Here is a 16041-nt window from a genome sequence, read left to right as displayed (position 1 = left end):
ATTATAGAAGAATGTTTCAATGATTGAAATACAAAGTTTATAATCTTGTAACCATCTTTGGATATAAGCATGGTGTGTTCGCACATTAGTGTATAAGTCCAAAACCGGGAGCCTAAAGTATGCATACTTGTGTATATACAAAAAAGGTTGTAGGAGACTGGGTAAATATGCGTACCCGTATGCATACTGGCGGAAGTTCACGTCCGTGAATTTCTGCTGAGTTTGAAAACCAAAACCAAACTCATCCGGTTACGTAAAGTACGCGTACCCGTACGCATACTGGCGGAAAGTTCACGTCAGTGAATTTCTGCTGAGTTTGAAAACTAAAACAAACTCAAATCTGGTTACTTAAGTACGCATACTTAAGAGGTTACTTTCTAAAATCGGTTGTACATGAACCTAAAACATTTATCAATAAGGAATGCAAACTTTGCAAACCGTGGCTATAATGTTCATGTATCGATTCGAGTGAATCAAACCGATTTTTCTTCAATTGTGTTCTTGTATAAATCCATGAGAATATTGCAATTGAACAACTCTTTAACTAGTTGGTTAAATTGTGTTTGGAAGGCACATTTGGGGGTATTCATGTCCAATACCACGGCTAGAAAATAGTTACATAAACTACCACGAAATTTCCAATATACCGGAGTCGGGTAGGATCTTTTTCGTCAATACCGCGTGTATCCTAAAAAAAAAAGTCGCACCTGTATCGCGAGCCGTATAAATTTGAAAAAGAGAAGGAAAATTTCTCTCCTATCTCTCGTCGCGGATGAACCCTGGTTTTTCCGGACAAAAATGATGGTTTGCTATCGTCAATAATTCGTTATCTGTTTAGGTCGAGATTTAAAGTCAGGTCTATCTGTTTCATTTTTCATTTCATCCCGCTGGAATTTCAAACCATTTAAATCCCAAAATCAAAACCCTAGATAACAGTTCTAAAACCACGTCACCATGGAGAAAACTAGACAAATTTCTCCTTCCTAGATTATCTATACAGTCACGGCGGTCTTTTGCTTGAAGAGATTGAATCGATGTCACCGGGTAAATTTCTTAATTATTTTATCAGATTTTATGATAACAAAATGGGATAAATTCGTGGTTTAATCTCTGATGATTTGGTTGATAACTGGTCGATGCTTAAATAGTCTTCTTCAATCTTCAATCAGTTGAGGGTTTTAATTTGTTGCTTTACCTTTAGTTGTTAATTCAAGAGAATTTCCCCCTAATGAGTTTAAAATTTTCATTTCATACAAGTGATATAATTTTATGCTTCAGTTTGATAGGTTCATACTAACGGGTTCAGAGGATGGGAGCATGCGAATCTAGGGTGAGTTAATTTTTTAGTAGATTTTTGCTAACAAAAATATTACAATTTCCAAATGATTCTTTCTGTCCTGCTTTGTTTTTCTAAAATCTACTGCATCAATATGAGTGTGACATGTAACCTTAACTACTCACATATGTAATTGCAAACAAGACAAGATATACCAAAATTGTTGGATTAACTGTACTATTTCCCATGAACTAATGTTTTGAGCCATGCTTGAGTTTTTGTTGCACTTTTGCCATTTGATGTGTGGTAATATAAATTCCAGAAACGGAAAATGTATTAACGTCATAGATCCAGAGGAACAAATGAAGTCAAAGGAAGCCTTCCCATGGGTTAGTTGAAGTGAAAGCTGGCTGGTAAGAAACTAAGAATTCCTTTGTGTGCCTATACTGCAATGCCTATTTTTTGTGGTACTTCAAGTCGTAGTCGATGTTTCTCTTTTAGGTGCGTTTGTATCACAGTTCCGTCGTTGGATACCCATATGGAAGTGGATTGCAGAGGTCAGTGTTTACTCTTCTGTGGAATGCCTTGTACTGAAATATCCATGTGCATTAACTCTGTGAATTAATCTGAGGAAAGAAGCATCTTGGCATTGATCATTCTGTTCAGGTCGATGTGACTAGAGCAGAAAATGTGTTGGAGGATAACATGAAGATTGTATTTGAGAAAAACAAGGAGAGACTTGCTTTTCTGAAATGGGGATCCACTGCTTTCTGTAATATGCTAGTTATTCCTCCAGGTTATGTCATTGTGCACCAGGTTAGCTTTAACAATTGATAGTATGTACAACAGATTGCTAAAGATTACAGTTAATCCAGGTTCCAGACTCCGATATTGGATCCCACTTTGGTATGCTACTTGAGAATCAGGAAGGTTCTTTGAGACATATTTTTAAGCTAGCGAAAAGTTTCATGCTCATAAGTTGGTATTGGCTGCTTGATCCCCTGTATATGGAGATGAATTGATGGATGGTATGGAAAAGACAAATGTGAGGTAGTTGAAGATCTTTGAGACAGATTTTTAAGCTAAGCATCATTTTAGTTTTTATGCTTTTAGATTTAAGTTATCTTCAGTTTGCTTATAAGTTGTCTTGTACAGAAACTATAAGGTTATTTATATCCATTTTGTGTAGCATCCCTTGCTTCATGTGTCTTATCTTTCTCTTTTAATCAAATGGGCGATTCAGACGAGGCTGCACCTGATCATTTATCCCTTGTCACTGAAATTACTAAGTGTATCTCCTTAGAGCCTCTGGTGGAATGTTCATCCATTACTTGGCGAAAACAGCTACTATCAAGAACATGTACGTTATTCTGGTATTTACATCTTTATTGGCTATGATGGCATCTGTATTTCGTATGATGAATGATGATCATGTTCTTTTATTGTCGTCTTTGTGGGTATATATAAGCAAGTATTAGAACAGATGCCTCGAGTCAGTTTCATTGTTGGATGCTCATATGGAAGTGGATTGCAGAGGTCAGTGTTTATCTTCTGTGTAATTCCCTGTACTGAAATATCTATGTGCATTAATCTGAGGAAAGAAGCATCTTGGCAGTGTAGTTACCAAGACTAGTCATTGCATGTATTCCAGTGTTATATCTTATCCCTTCTCAGTTGTTAGTGACCCAAGTTAAGTAATGAAATTGTGAATGTGCCTTAAATTTTGATTCTTGTGTTGGACTTTAAAGAGGTTTTTGAGTAATGGGTCTTCATGTTGATAGTCCCTGTCTGCCACTTTTAATGCATTTTGTTTTGTTAACGCATAGTTCAATGGTGTTATCCCTCATCTTACAGTTGTGATTCCTTCTGCCCTATGCTCAATTGATAGCTTGAGGTGAATGATTCTGTTACTCTAACAAGTTATACTACCACTTCATAGTAGTACGAGGCTACTGTCCAAGCAACGCGTGTTCACATAACATTCGAAAGTCAGCCCTCACAGCAAATCATTAACATCTGTATGAAGCTCAGAACAGCAAACATAAGCAAATCATTAACTTATGGACATGCACAGGTGGTGGCTGAGCATTTTTTGATGGAGGAAGTAGTTGGACAATAGCAAATAGAAAGCTAACCTCTGAGAGGAGCTGAAAGAAAGTTTTGATAAGATTGGGCATCAGATTGTGGATCCAGTTACTCAGTTAATAATGCAAGCTAACTCAGCATACAGTAACCTACAGTAAGCATGAATTTGGAAATAAAAGTTTAAGGTATTTGTTCTCTTTTTAGAGTTTTTTTGTTGTTTTCCTTGACTGATTTGTATGAAGTATGAGAATTTCATGTTTTCTACCTCTGAATCTTGAGCAACTAATACTTTGAAGGTAAAAAAGAAAATAGTTACATGCCTAATTCCAAATTTATGCTTGGTGTCGGTCTATTTAATAGTATTGCGAGAGGCTGCACAATGGAGTACATTCCAAGGTTGATAGTTTTTGTTATGATGTGTATGGATCGAGATTTTCTCTTTTAGTATCTTTATCATGTCATTGTCAAAGCACAAGGATTTGAAAACTGGAAAGAGATGCACATGTTTTAAAATAATCATGACATTAAGGTATCTTATTTAGATTGTATTTCACAATGACATTAAGGTATCTTATTTAGCTTGTATTTCTCAATGACATTCACTCCTTTCACTCACTCAATTTAGTCAGTCCTTCCATATACAGTTAGTTGCTGTCATGTTCAGGGTGCAAATATTCTTGTTGATAATAAAGGATGTATCAAGCTTGCTGACTTTGACCTGTGTCAGGTATGTACACGTTCAACTTAGAAGGCTTGGTTCTGAAAGTCTTGCCACCTTGCTCAAGAAGAGGGGGAGGATGAAAAAGATCTACATCTATGTGCAGTGTACTCCAATCCCTTTCTTCTTTTTTAGTACACGATAGAGAGAGTCTCGGTCTTTGTCTTTCTGATGTATCTGGGAACCGAAAATATCTTGTATTCGAGTATGCACTTGGAAGACAATGGAATGAAAAGGATTTGGTGTTATTCTTGCCAGTCTGATTTTGCACCCTTGGTGCCACCCTGTGCGACTCAATTTAAAATTGGTATTGTGAAACCTTGATTCGTATAATTTTCTTGTTTATTTTAAATGATTTTTTGATTTTAAGGTTTGGGTGTAAGGGTTTTGGTTATCTGTTATATCTAATCGAATTATTCTTGGTTGTAGATAAAAGTTCGGCAGCAAATTTCTGCCTTGCTGATGGCTTTACCTTGATCAGGTAGCCAGGGTTTTGAGTATATTTATATATTTGTAGAATTGTAGTTTTTGATTTAGTTGAGAGTAGATTTAAGATGTTATTGTTTGTAGGTGGGTTTCCATTAATAGAAAACATGGATTCTGAGACCACCAAAAGTGAACTTTTCCTAGAAGTGATATCTTTTATTTTGCGATACAACTTAGTAAGTTCTTCGTTTCCTTGTATCTAGGGCTGCACAACGGGTAGGGTGGGTAGGATATGGCCTATACCCGCCACCCTACCCGTTTATTGGCGGTTAAGAAAAATTTCACCCGCCACCCTACCCGCCATTAAACGGGTAAGATCCTACCCAACCCATTCTCTGGCGGGTCGGGTAGGGTGACGGGTATAACCGTTTTTTTTTCTGCAGGAACAGATACATCATCAAGTACAACAGAATGGGCTATGTCTGAGATGATGAAAGTGAATTACAGGAACTAAACTAACAAGAGAAACTGCTGGTTCTTGTTGTACAGTTAAGAGTTTTCTGCACTTCTTGAGCAAGTAAATCTACGTTTGGTGATCCATAAGATGAACCTACTTCAGAAATTGAAGGAGAAGTCGAATAAACGGGTGCTGCTGGTGTTGTACCTCTACCCCAAACACCACCACCGCCATGACCTCCAGCTACACCACCACCAGCACCATGATCTCCAGTTACACCACGACCAGCAAGTCAATCCACGTTTGGTGATCCAGAAGATGAACAAACTTCAGAAATTGAAGGAGGAGAAGGAGTCGAAGATATGGGTGCTGCTGTTGGTGTTCCTCTTCCTCTTCCCCAAACACAAATACCACCACCACCACCACCACGATCTCCAGTTTCACCAACACGATCTCTAGTTTCACCGCCTCCAAGACCTCCAGTTACACCACCACCACGACCTCCAGTTACACCACCAACACGACCGCCAACATTTCCACCACCCCGACCACGACCACCAGTTTCACCACCACGACCTCCAGTGACACTACCACCCCGACCTCCAGCATCACCAACGCGACCACAAATTCCACGACCACAAATTCCACAACTTTAGCTTTCTTAGCCAACAACTAACAAGCATTGCAGCTCTTCATATTGACCTTCTTCTTCAATCATCATCTACGATGATGGAATAAGTACTAAGATCACCAAATAAATCTGCATACAAGTAATATCACAACAAGTTGAGTAAAGAGAGAAACAAAAAGAGTTTTAGAGTACTAGTTGAATGGCCATAATGGTTTTTGATTAATCAATTCAAAGTGTGACACTATAGAGATATATAAAGACAACTCCATAAAACAGACGGCCAAAAAGAATGTAGGAGAAAAGCAAAAGGTAGTGAAGAAGTAGTGGTGGTGGTAGTCACTGGGATTTGGATCTGCATACTCAGTCAGATGTATCCATATCTATAGAATGCCAATCCAACAACATGTCAACAACGATCTTGAATAATGAATGTATATATCTTTAGGTATTTATTTAGACTACTATGTATAAATTTACTGGTAGCTTATACGGTGTAAGAACTCTCAAAGATATATTCGCAGTCCTGTCTGTTGGTGACAGGCTCTGGACATTTGAGTGAGACTTGTTAGTTTTGCGCTGGTATTTGCCATATCTTGTAACAGAATGTAAGAAACTCTGATAAATATGATTTCGATTAAGAGTCAGGACTCAGGTGATCATTCTACTTCATCAGTTCTTTGGTGATTTTTCTACCGAAGATGTTCTGTTCCGCTTCATACTTTCCCTGACCTCAGGTTGAGAAGATGGTGGAGATGGAGGTGGCGGAGATATAACAACCCTGACCCTTTGTTGCACGGATTGAGATGCATCTTGAGAGGGAATAGGAGGTCTCGTTGACATCAATTCTGTAATCTCAACCATGCTTCCTCACTAGAAAGAACAAGTGATATGAATATAAAGCAAAAAAAGTTAACAGGCTTCAAAGGGTCCTAATAACAGCACTGAAATCTAGAGAACAACACTGAAATCTAGAATTAGACAGTAGTTATATCCGTCTGTTGGTTAAGATACCCTTGGAGAATTAGAGGGTTCTATTGGTATCGATGATAGTGTTATTCTGCGTTGTATTGACTTGGAATAAGGAATTTGAGACTCATGTATAGATCTTTATTGGGAAAGTGGCATTCGAGATATTCTGCAGACATACAAGCATTGTGGAGACAAGTTATTTGCGAGAAAACATATATATTGGACTCCAGTGTCAACTGTCTATTTAAACTACAAAACAAATCTCTCCTTTTCTCACCCACCTAGGAAAGGTCTTAAATGTACTCACTCACCTGACATGATGCTAATGTTCAATCAAACCAATGATTTTCATTAATACTACTATTGCTGTGAGCAGAATCTAAAGCTAATTCAATTGCTTTAGATAAACCTTTAAAGACATGGGTGTCACATAATCAAAATCTCACTGAAATTGTTTGAAATATTGATAATCTAAACATTTAAAGACATGGGTTTTAGATAGAAATCATGAAGAGACAATTTATCAATCAGTTTACATATGACCACAGATTTTAAATCCCATTCAATTGCCTTTTCCCATCTCCTAACAGAATCGCATTGAAACTCGTCATTCATGAGGAACAAACTAAATTTCTATGAGAAATTTCATCAATCAGTTAACATGCATGTCAATTTTTCACGATGGCAATCATATTACTCAACTGATTTCAACTAATTTCTTCAAATACAAATAAAATCACCAAGCAATACAACATATAAAAGAAAAACCCATTCAAATTATTAAAAAAATTATTCAAATTTTCACCTGAAAATTAGTTTGGATTTCAAATTAGGAGGAAGAACCACTCTCTAAACCCTTCATTAGCTTTCCAAACTCAGATTCCTCATATCCAGCAACATGCATGAAACCTTATGATTTTTCAATCAATTTAACACAAAAAAAAAATGAAACAAAATGAACTTTGAAGTTAGATCTTACCTTGAATCAACCTATTAAAAGGTTCTAAACGAGATCTGTTAACAGATTTGAAGTTCTAAACGAGATGTGAGAGGTACTGGTAAATCAGAGGTACTGGTTTTATGTTTCTTCCGTTCTCAAAAACTCCCCTGGCCAGTTCTTCTTTTGCGTTGTGGATTCACAAGAATAGGGTTTTTCTTTTCATGATCTTCTCTTCTCTAGATTTTTTCTTAGCAATGAATTCAGTTCTGGGATTTTCTCTGCAGAGATAAAACGAAAACTGAATCCAGTTTTTAGTGTTGTAGGAAAATATAAAGCAACGGCAGAGATCAATAGTTGAAAGATCAACGGCAGAGATTAAACGAGAACCAACGGCAGAGATCAATAGTATAAACAGGCGGGTAGACGGGTAGGGTAGGATAATTTCGAGCTTTACCCGCCACCCTACCCATCTAACGGCGGTTAAGAAATTTTTTACCCGCCACCCTACCCGCCAAATAGTGGATATGGTAGGATACGGTTAAAAAACTGGCGGGTAGAGTAGGATTGGCGGGTATGGGTAGGGTATGTGCACCCCTACTTGTATCTACCAGCCTTGGACAACAGTTTCGCTGTGAGCTGGACTTTAAGGAGTGTTGATTCCATGGGGATGTAACAGCTTGTATGAACTGAAAGAACTGAAATCAATGTCTATTTTTTTTTAATGTCTTACTTGATTGAAACTTGAACCTGTTCACGATGTGATTAAATGTCTATTTGTTATCAAAGTGCCTTAATCCCATGATTTACAAATTTTCTGAAATGTAACAGAATCACAAATGATCCCTTATATGTGAACTCACATTCCTAGACAATCCAAGCATATGCTTATGAAGCATGTCTGCAAAAAAGATTTTGCACCCTTTTCTATGTGAAAACCTATTTCTGCACCCTTTTCTGTGTGAAAACTTATTGTTGCACCCTTTGGGGAAATTACTATATATTGAAGTAGTTGTTGAAGCCATATGTACTGATTCATTAGATGCACTTGTATGGAATTTAAAGCTCTGAAATTTTATAGCTTGTCATAGACCTGTTAATATAAAGAATCTCATTCTTTGATGATGTATTGTTTTTGTCCTTGAACGAAGTTATTTTAATTATAAACATTATCAAAATGGATATTTTTGAGAATCCTTGCATTAGCAGCTTTCACCTTTCAAAAAAAAAAAAAAAAAAAAAAAAAAAAAAAAAATGCTGCTTTCGAGTTTTGGTCAATACTTTCTGCAAAATTGATTTTTCACCTTTTTTTCATGTGGATAGTTATTTTTGCACCCTCTATTTTTTTTGCAGGTGTGTATATACATATATATTATATATATCAAAAATTCTCGACAAACCGAGAAAAAAACAAAGGAAAAAAAACCGAGAAAACAACAAAGGAAAAAAAACCACCTCTCACAGGCCCTCCCCTGCACGTCTCCCGAGGAGCGGGACCCACTGTGAGCCATCCCAAAAAGAAAAAGAAAAATATTATGTGAGGCGGGGTATTTACAAAGATGGGTCAACGATACTTTGAGAGAAAAACTGGACAAGATCATTCAACATCCGCGAAGTCTAATGTGTCAACAGAAAAATCATCCATAATCTCCCATGTCTGACAAGACAAAAGACTAATGTAGTCCTTAAAATCAATCGCTTTCCGTTGCATAACATAATCCTATGTTAAATTCAGTATCCTAATTTCTGTTTCAACAGAATCTACAGTAGAATAAGAATTAATTGAGATTTCAATTACAGCAAAAATAATTCAGATTTGCATTAGGGCGTAAAGGTAGTTCTTACCAATTGTTTTGAAGATTGTGATTGTGTTCCGTCGATTTCAATTAGGACGTGAAATTCCGTCGATTTCTTCTTCAGTTTCGATGTTTGGTGAACCAATTAGTTCAACAACATTGAAATTGAAGGAAAAATCACATCAATGAGTACATCAATGAAAGAAGAAATTAGGGTACTGAATTTCTAGAGAAATTAGGTCACTGAAATTAACTTGGAAGAGGAATTAGATCTGGTTGCGGCGGTGGCGATGGTGGTAGTGGTGCAGCGAGGTGGAGGTGGCGTTTCTATGTTCGAGTTTCTGAGTCTCTGAGGTGACGTTTTTGGGGACGAAGGTGAAGAAGGAAAGATATGGTTAAGATAAATAAGGTTGATATGAGAGTAATCATATGGCTAATCTCGGTTAAGAATTTGTGAACCAACATGGTGTACACGTTTGGGTACGGTTACATAAACCTAAATGAGGGTACATTTCATTTGTGTGTAACAGGCTAAGTTCGATCTAACGGTTGAAAGATATTAGCTTGGTTGAATCAGGTTTTTCATCTAACGGTGAATACTGAATGCTTTGTTACCAAGGTAACTTGGATTGCAAACCCTGATTTGAAAACTATATAAAAGAGAACTCTAGCAACTGGGAAACCTAATTCACATACCTCCTGTGTGCTATTAGTCGCATAACTAGAGTCAATTCTCCTTTAACCTTAGGTTTCTTCTCGAGACCCTGTAGGTTAACGACTTGAAAACTTCATTGAGATTGTGACGCTAGACCCAATTATTCTCTTTATAGTTGCGTGATATGATGTTGTTGTTTCTATCATGATTGAGTGCAATTGTAAAATTGGCTTGAGATTTATATCTTCGATAGGAAAGATAGAAAAGTAATCACAAACACCTTCGTCTTATCGTTTGTGATTCCACAATAACTTGTTTCGCTAGTCGATTAAGTTTATTGTGAGGTGATTGATAATACTAGGATGTTCTTCGGTAATATAAGTCCGGTTTATCAATTGGTTCCTGTTCACCTTGAGTTATCAAAAGACGGAACAAAAACTCTTGGGTATTTCTGTGGAGACAGGTGTTTTCAATCCTGTCGAATTTTCCGTGTGAGACAGATTTGTTTATCAAGTCTTCGACTTTGGGTCGTAGCAACTCTTAGTTGTGGGTGAGATCATCTAAGGAAATCAAGTGTGTAGTATCCTGCTGGGATCAGAGACGTAAGGAGCGCAACTGTACCTTGAATCAGTGTGAAATTGATTGGGGTTCAACTACAGTCCAGTCCGAAGTTAATTGGTAGTAGGCTAGTGTCTGTAGCGGCTTAATACAGTGTGGTGTTCAATCTGGACTAAGTCCCGGGGTTTTTCTGCATTTGCGATTTCCTCGTTAAAAAAACTTCTGGTGTGTGTGTTATTTTTTTTCCGCATGATATTTTGTTATATAATTGAAATATCACAGGTTGTGTGTTAAGATCAATCAATTAGAATATCCAATCTTTGGTTGTTGATTTACATTGATTGACACTTGAACATTGGTCTTTGGTACCGTTCAAGTAATTCCTCTTATATTCGATCGGGCTCGTAGATTTCTATTTGCTGATGAATTAAGAGTTAGAGATATTAAACTCTTTGATATATTTTATTCTATATTGAGTATGATTGTCTAGTTGATTCTCTAGAAAGTGTACTGGAGTAAGTCCTCTCATATTACCAAACGAATTGCTGGGTGTGGTTGTTAAACCCCCGCATTTTCAGGATAGAAGAAGGGAAGTAACCAATTTCTCTTTTTCAACACGAAGGTTGTCCAGATATGATGAATGAGTCTCGATCAAACGTTTTTCTCTAATTGAATCTTCTTCAACAATATCCTCAAGAGTACTAATTGTTAGAGCACTGCTCGGTCGAACTCGCAAGCGTTGCTATCTCAAGTTTGTTTGTCAATTTTAGTTTCCAAAACTATAAGTATTGATTAAGTCTACTTATAGCTAAGTCTCGGACTAGGATAGTAAGTGTAGTTGAGCTCTATAATCCACGGCGTTTATCATGAAAATACGAAGAACTAATCAAGGAACTTGTGGAACTTCATCGACAAAAGGGTATGTGGAGACTTGAACTTATCTATCACTCAAAAGTCTATCTATTCTATCTCCTATCTTGAGAAAAAATTCGTATTGCTATATATACTTCGACTATACACATTTGCTATTTCGAGACGAGTTTATCTCGCTTATCTATTTCTCGAAATATGTGTTGGTAAGCTTTTTCTTTGGACAAGTTCATCTTTACTCGTGCCGAAAGTCATGTTAATTATTTCAATAACTTGAAAATCGCTTTGACGAAAATGGAGTGTGAATAACCTCTATATAACATCCTCTAAGAATGTTTCAATGATTGAAATGAGAGTTTAGAACATGTAACCATATTTGAATATAAACATGGTGTGTTTTCACATTTGTGTAAAAGTCCAAAACCGGGAACCCAAAGTATGCGTACCCGTACGCGTACTGGCGGTTGTTGGAAATCCGGTTAAGTATGCGTACCCGTACCTCTGTACGCATACTGGCGAAATTTCAAGTCCGTGAATTTCTTCTGGAGTTTGAAAACCAAACTTAATCCGGTTACTTAAGTACGCGTACCCGTATGCATACTTAGGTAGGTTACTTTCTAAAATCGGTTTGTTCATGAACTAAAACATTTATGTATGAAGGAATGCAATCTTTGCAAACCATGGCTATAATGTTCATGAATCGATTCGAGTGAATTTAAAATTGATTTTTATTCGATTGTGTCTTGTATACTTCTATGAGATCTAAGCAATTGAACAACTCTCTAACTAGTTCATTTGAGTCATTTGAACTTGTTATGATGAAGATGAATAAGGTTGATATGAAAGTGCTCATATGGATAACCATTGGTTAACTATTGTTGATCCAACTAAGTGTACACGTTTAGGTATGGTTACTCAAACCTTAATGAAGTTACATTTCATTTTTGTACAACAAGCTAAGTTTGATCTAATGGTTGAAAGATATTAGCTTGAACCTAATCGGGTTTCATCTAACGGTGAATATTAAATGCTCTATTACTTAGGTAACTTAGATTGCAAACCCTGATTTAAAATCTATATAAAGGAAAACTCTAGTAACTGGGAAACCTAATACCCACACCTCCTGTGTGATACTAGTTGTATAAGCTATAGTCGATTTTCCTTTAACTTTAGGTTTCTCTCGAGACCCTGTAGGTTAATGACTTAAATACTTCATTGGGATTGTGAAGCCAGACCCAACTACTTTCTCTGTAGTTGCGTGATCTGATCTTGCTGTTTCTATCATTGAAAATGCGGGGGTCTAACAACCACACCCAACAATTCATTTGGCAATGAGAGGACTTACTCCAATGCACTTTCTAGAGAATCAACTAGAAATTCAGACTCAATCTAGAATAAATTATATCAAAGAGTTTAATATCTCTAACTCTTAATTCAATCCGCAATCAACAAATAGAAATCTGCGAGCCTGATTGAACATAAGAAGAGTTACTTGAACGGTACCAAAGACCAATGTTCAAGTGTCAATCAATGTAAATTAACAACCAAAGGTTGGATATTCTAAATGATTGATCTTAACGCACAACCTGTGATATTTCAATTATATAACAAAATATAATGCGAAAAAGAAATAACACAGACACCAGAATTTTGTTAACGAGGAAATTGGAAATGCAGAAAAACCGAGAACCAAATGTATGCATACTTGTGTGTGTACTAAATGGTTGATGAAGACTGGGTAAGTATGCATACCCATACGCATACTGGCGGAAGTTCACGGCCGCGAATTTCTGCTGAGTATGGAATTCAAAACCAACCCAATCCGATTACCTAAGTATGCGTACACGTACGCATACTAGCGGAAAGTTCACGTCCGTGAATTTCTGCTGAGTTGTAAAACCAAAACAAACTCAAATACGGTTACTTAAGTCCGCATACCCGTACGCATACTTAAGTGTGTTACTTTCTAAAATTGGTTTATTCATGAACTAAAACATTTATATCATAAGGAATGCAATTTGAAAACCGTGACTACAATGTTCATGAATCGATTCGAGTGAATCAAAACCAATTTTGCTTCGATTGTATCTTGTATACTTCTATAAGATCTAAGCAATTGAACAACTCTCTAACTAGTTCTTTTGAGTCATTTGAACTAGTTATGGTGAACATGAATATGGTTGATATGAAAGTGCTCATATGATTAACCATTTGGTTAACTACTGTTGAACCAACTAGGTGTACACGTTTAGGTACGGTTACAAAAACCTAAATGCACGTGCATTTCATTTGTGTATAACAAGCTAAGATTCGACTCTAACGGTTGAAATATATTATCTTGAATCTAATCAGGTTTTCATCCAACGGTGAATATTGAATGCTTTGTTACCAAGGTAGCATTGATTGCAAACCCTGATTTGAAGACTATATAAAGGAGAACTGTAGCAACTGGGAAACCTAATCCCCACACCTCCTGTGTTATACTAGTTGTATAATCTAGAGTCGACTCTCCTTTAACCTTAGGTTTCTCTCGAGACCCTGTAGGTTAACGACTTAACGACTTCATTGGGATTATGAAGCCAGACCCAACTATTTTCTCTGTAGTTGCATGATCTGATCTTGCTGTTTATATCGTATTGAGTACAATTGTAAAATTGGCTCGAGATTAATTTCTCAGATAGGCAAGATAGAAAGGTAGTCACAAACATCTTCGTCTCATCGTTTGTGATTCCGAAATATCTTGTTTCGCTGGTCGATTAAGATTATTGTGAGGTGATTTATAATTCTAGGATGCTCTTCGAGAATATAAGTCCGGATTATCGATTGGTTCCTGTTCACCTTGATTTATCAAAAGACGTAAAAAAACTTGTAGGTATTTTTGTGGAGACAGATTTATATATTCTTGTAGACTTTTCTGTGTGATACAAATTTGTTTATTAAAGTCTTCGACTTTGGGTCGTAGCAACTCTTAGTTGTGGGTGAGATAAGATAAGGGAATCAAGTGCGTAGTATCCTGCTGGAATCAGAGATGTAAGGAGAGCAATTGTACCTTGGATCAGTGTGAGATTGATTAGGATTCAACTAAAGTCCAGAACGAAGTTAATTGGTAGTAGGCTAGTGTCTGTAGCGGCTTAATACAGTGTGTATTCAATCTGGACTAGGTCCTGGGGTTTTTCTGCATTTGCGGTTTCCTCGTTAACAAAAATTATGGCGTCTGTGTTATTTCTTTTCCGCATTGTATTTTGTTATATAATTGAAATATCACAGGTTGTGCGTTGAATCGATCAATTGGTAAATCTAACCTTTGGTTGTTGATTGAAATTGATTGATACTTGATCATTGTCCTTTGGTACTGTTCAAGTTAATTTCTCTTGTGTTCTATTAGACTCGCAGATTTCTATTTTCTTGAGTAAGTATTGAATTGAGAAATTGAGATATAAATCCTTGATATATTTTTTTGTTAAGATTGAGTCTGACTGTCTAGTTGATTCTCTTAAAAGTATATTGAAGTTAGTCCATACAAATTGCTAAGCGAATTATTGGGTGAGGTTGTTAGACCCACACTTTTTCATTTGGTATCAGAGCAGGCAAACACATTTAAAGAACTTATAAGTCTATATTTATAGCGATCTGACTCTATGGACAGAAATTCTATCTCCATAAACGTACCACCAGTCTTCGATGGCTCAAACTACTTATGGTGGAAAATGGCTATGCGTGCTTTCTTCAAGCTCGTGATTTTCAAACACGGGTGTGTGCTGTTAATGGCTATGATCCTCCGGTTAATACAAAAGGCGATGTATCTATACCTAAGGATAGTGGTAGATATAGTCCAGAAGAAATCCTTGCTGCAAAGAAGAATTCTGACGGCTTAAATGCTATCATACATGCCATTACCCCAGATCTTCAGCATCATGTGACTACGTGCACAAAGTCTAAAGAATCCCGGTATCTTAGAAACCGTATCCGAAGGGAATACCTGTGAAAAACAAGCTAGCCTTCAAAACCTAAATTATGATTGGAAAAATCTTCGTATGACAGATGAATATTCATTTGATGAGTTTAATCACAAAGTGTCTGAAATTGTTAATGCATCTTTTGCATTGGGTAAGACTAATTCTGGAAAGGACATTGTGATGAAGATTCTCAGATCCCTACCATCTAGATACGATTCTAAGAAGCATGCCGTCGTTGAAGGAAATAATCTCGCAACGCTTTCCAGAAATACTCTGGTTGGGAAGCTAAAGATCTTTGATCATGAGCATACATCCAAATCTGGGAAGGATGTTGCTTCCAAAGCACAAAAGAACACTAAATTACTTGATAAAAGTAAAAGTGTTTGCATCTCTGAAGATGATCTTTCTGAGGATGATTCATCAGATGAAGATCTTGACAAGTCAGTCTCATTGATCACTAGACAGTTTAGGGGTTTTCTTTTTAAGATAAGTAAACGGTTCTCCAGAGATAAATCCAGGTCATCAGTTAAGCCCCATACTCGTGTTCCTCCTAAAAACAGGGATAATGATGAGATTGATGACTAGGATATGCCTTAGTGTTTCAAGTGTAAAGGTTTTGGTTATTTGGCAAATGATTGTCCAAATCGAAAGAAATACACTGAGAACAAAGGTCTTGCTGCAACTCTTGATGAAATGTCTAAAAACTA

General features: G+C 36.7%; 1 protein-coding gene and 1 long non-coding RNA gene across 14 annotated transcripts; one reads left to right on the top strand and one right to left on the bottom strand.

Annotated features, from left to right (window-relative positions):
* Positions 1–754: 754 nt before the first annotated feature.
* LOC113283155 lies at positions 755–4699 on the top strand. Of its 13 annotated transcripts, none has more exons than XR_003327357.1 (8): positions 755–1044; positions 1279–1330; positions 1599–1689; positions 1778–1833; positions 1943–2812; positions 3131–3546; positions 4089–4386; positions 4509–4699. It is a non-coding gene; the product is annotated as an uncharacterized LOC113283155 (long non-coding RNA). The 13 variants fall into 13 exon arrangements; XR_003327360.1 differs by lacking the exon at positions 4509–4699 and having other exon boundaries at positions 1943–2072; positions 2152–2812; positions 4089–4412; XR_003327366.1 differs by lacking the exon at positions 4509–4699 and having other exon boundaries at positions 1943–2326; positions 2520–2636; positions 2749–3546; positions 4089–4412.
* A 555-nt stretch (positions 4700–5254) lies between these two features.
* On the bottom strand, positions 5255–6454 carry LOC113279847 (aspartate, glycine, lysine and serine-rich protein-like). The gene is made up of 3 exons (XM_026528498.1): positions 6323–6454; positions 6084–6208; positions 5255–5612 (listed from the first exon to the last, which is right to left on the bottom strand). The coding sequence occupies exons 1-3, from the start codon at positions 6452–6454 to the stop codon at positions 5255–5257; spliced, it is 615 nt and encodes a 204-aa protein (XP_026384283.1).
* Between the last annotated feature and the right edge of the window lie 9587 nt (positions 6455–16041).

This window comes from Papaver somniferum, chromosome 5 (genome assembly GCF_003573695.1).
Source record: "Papaver somniferum cultivar HN1 chromosome 5, ASM357369v1, whole genome shotgun sequence".
Taxonomy (NCBI): Eukaryota; Viridiplantae; Streptophyta; class Magnoliopsida; order Ranunculales; family Papaveraceae; genus Papaver; species Papaver somniferum.
Note: the sequence above shows the minus strand (reverse complement) of the source record. Positions and strands in the feature narration are given on the sequence as shown.

What these genes read in the sequence shown, in the direction of transcription:
- LOC113279847 (XM_026528498.1), bottom strand. Translation starts at nt 6,454, where the DNA reads ATGGTTGAGATTACAGAATTGATGTCAACGAGACCTCCTATTCCCTCT. An exon ending in CACCATCTTCTCAACCTGAG is followed by an intron (nt 6,209 to 6,322) that starts GTCAGGGAAAGT and finishes CATATTTATCAG; the next exon opens with AGTTTCTTACATTCTGTTAC. An exon ending in TCTTTGAGAGTTCTTACACC is followed by an intron (nt 5,613 to 6,083) that starts GTATAAGCTACC and finishes AGAAAGCTAAAG; the next exon opens with TTGTGGAATTTGTGGTCGTG.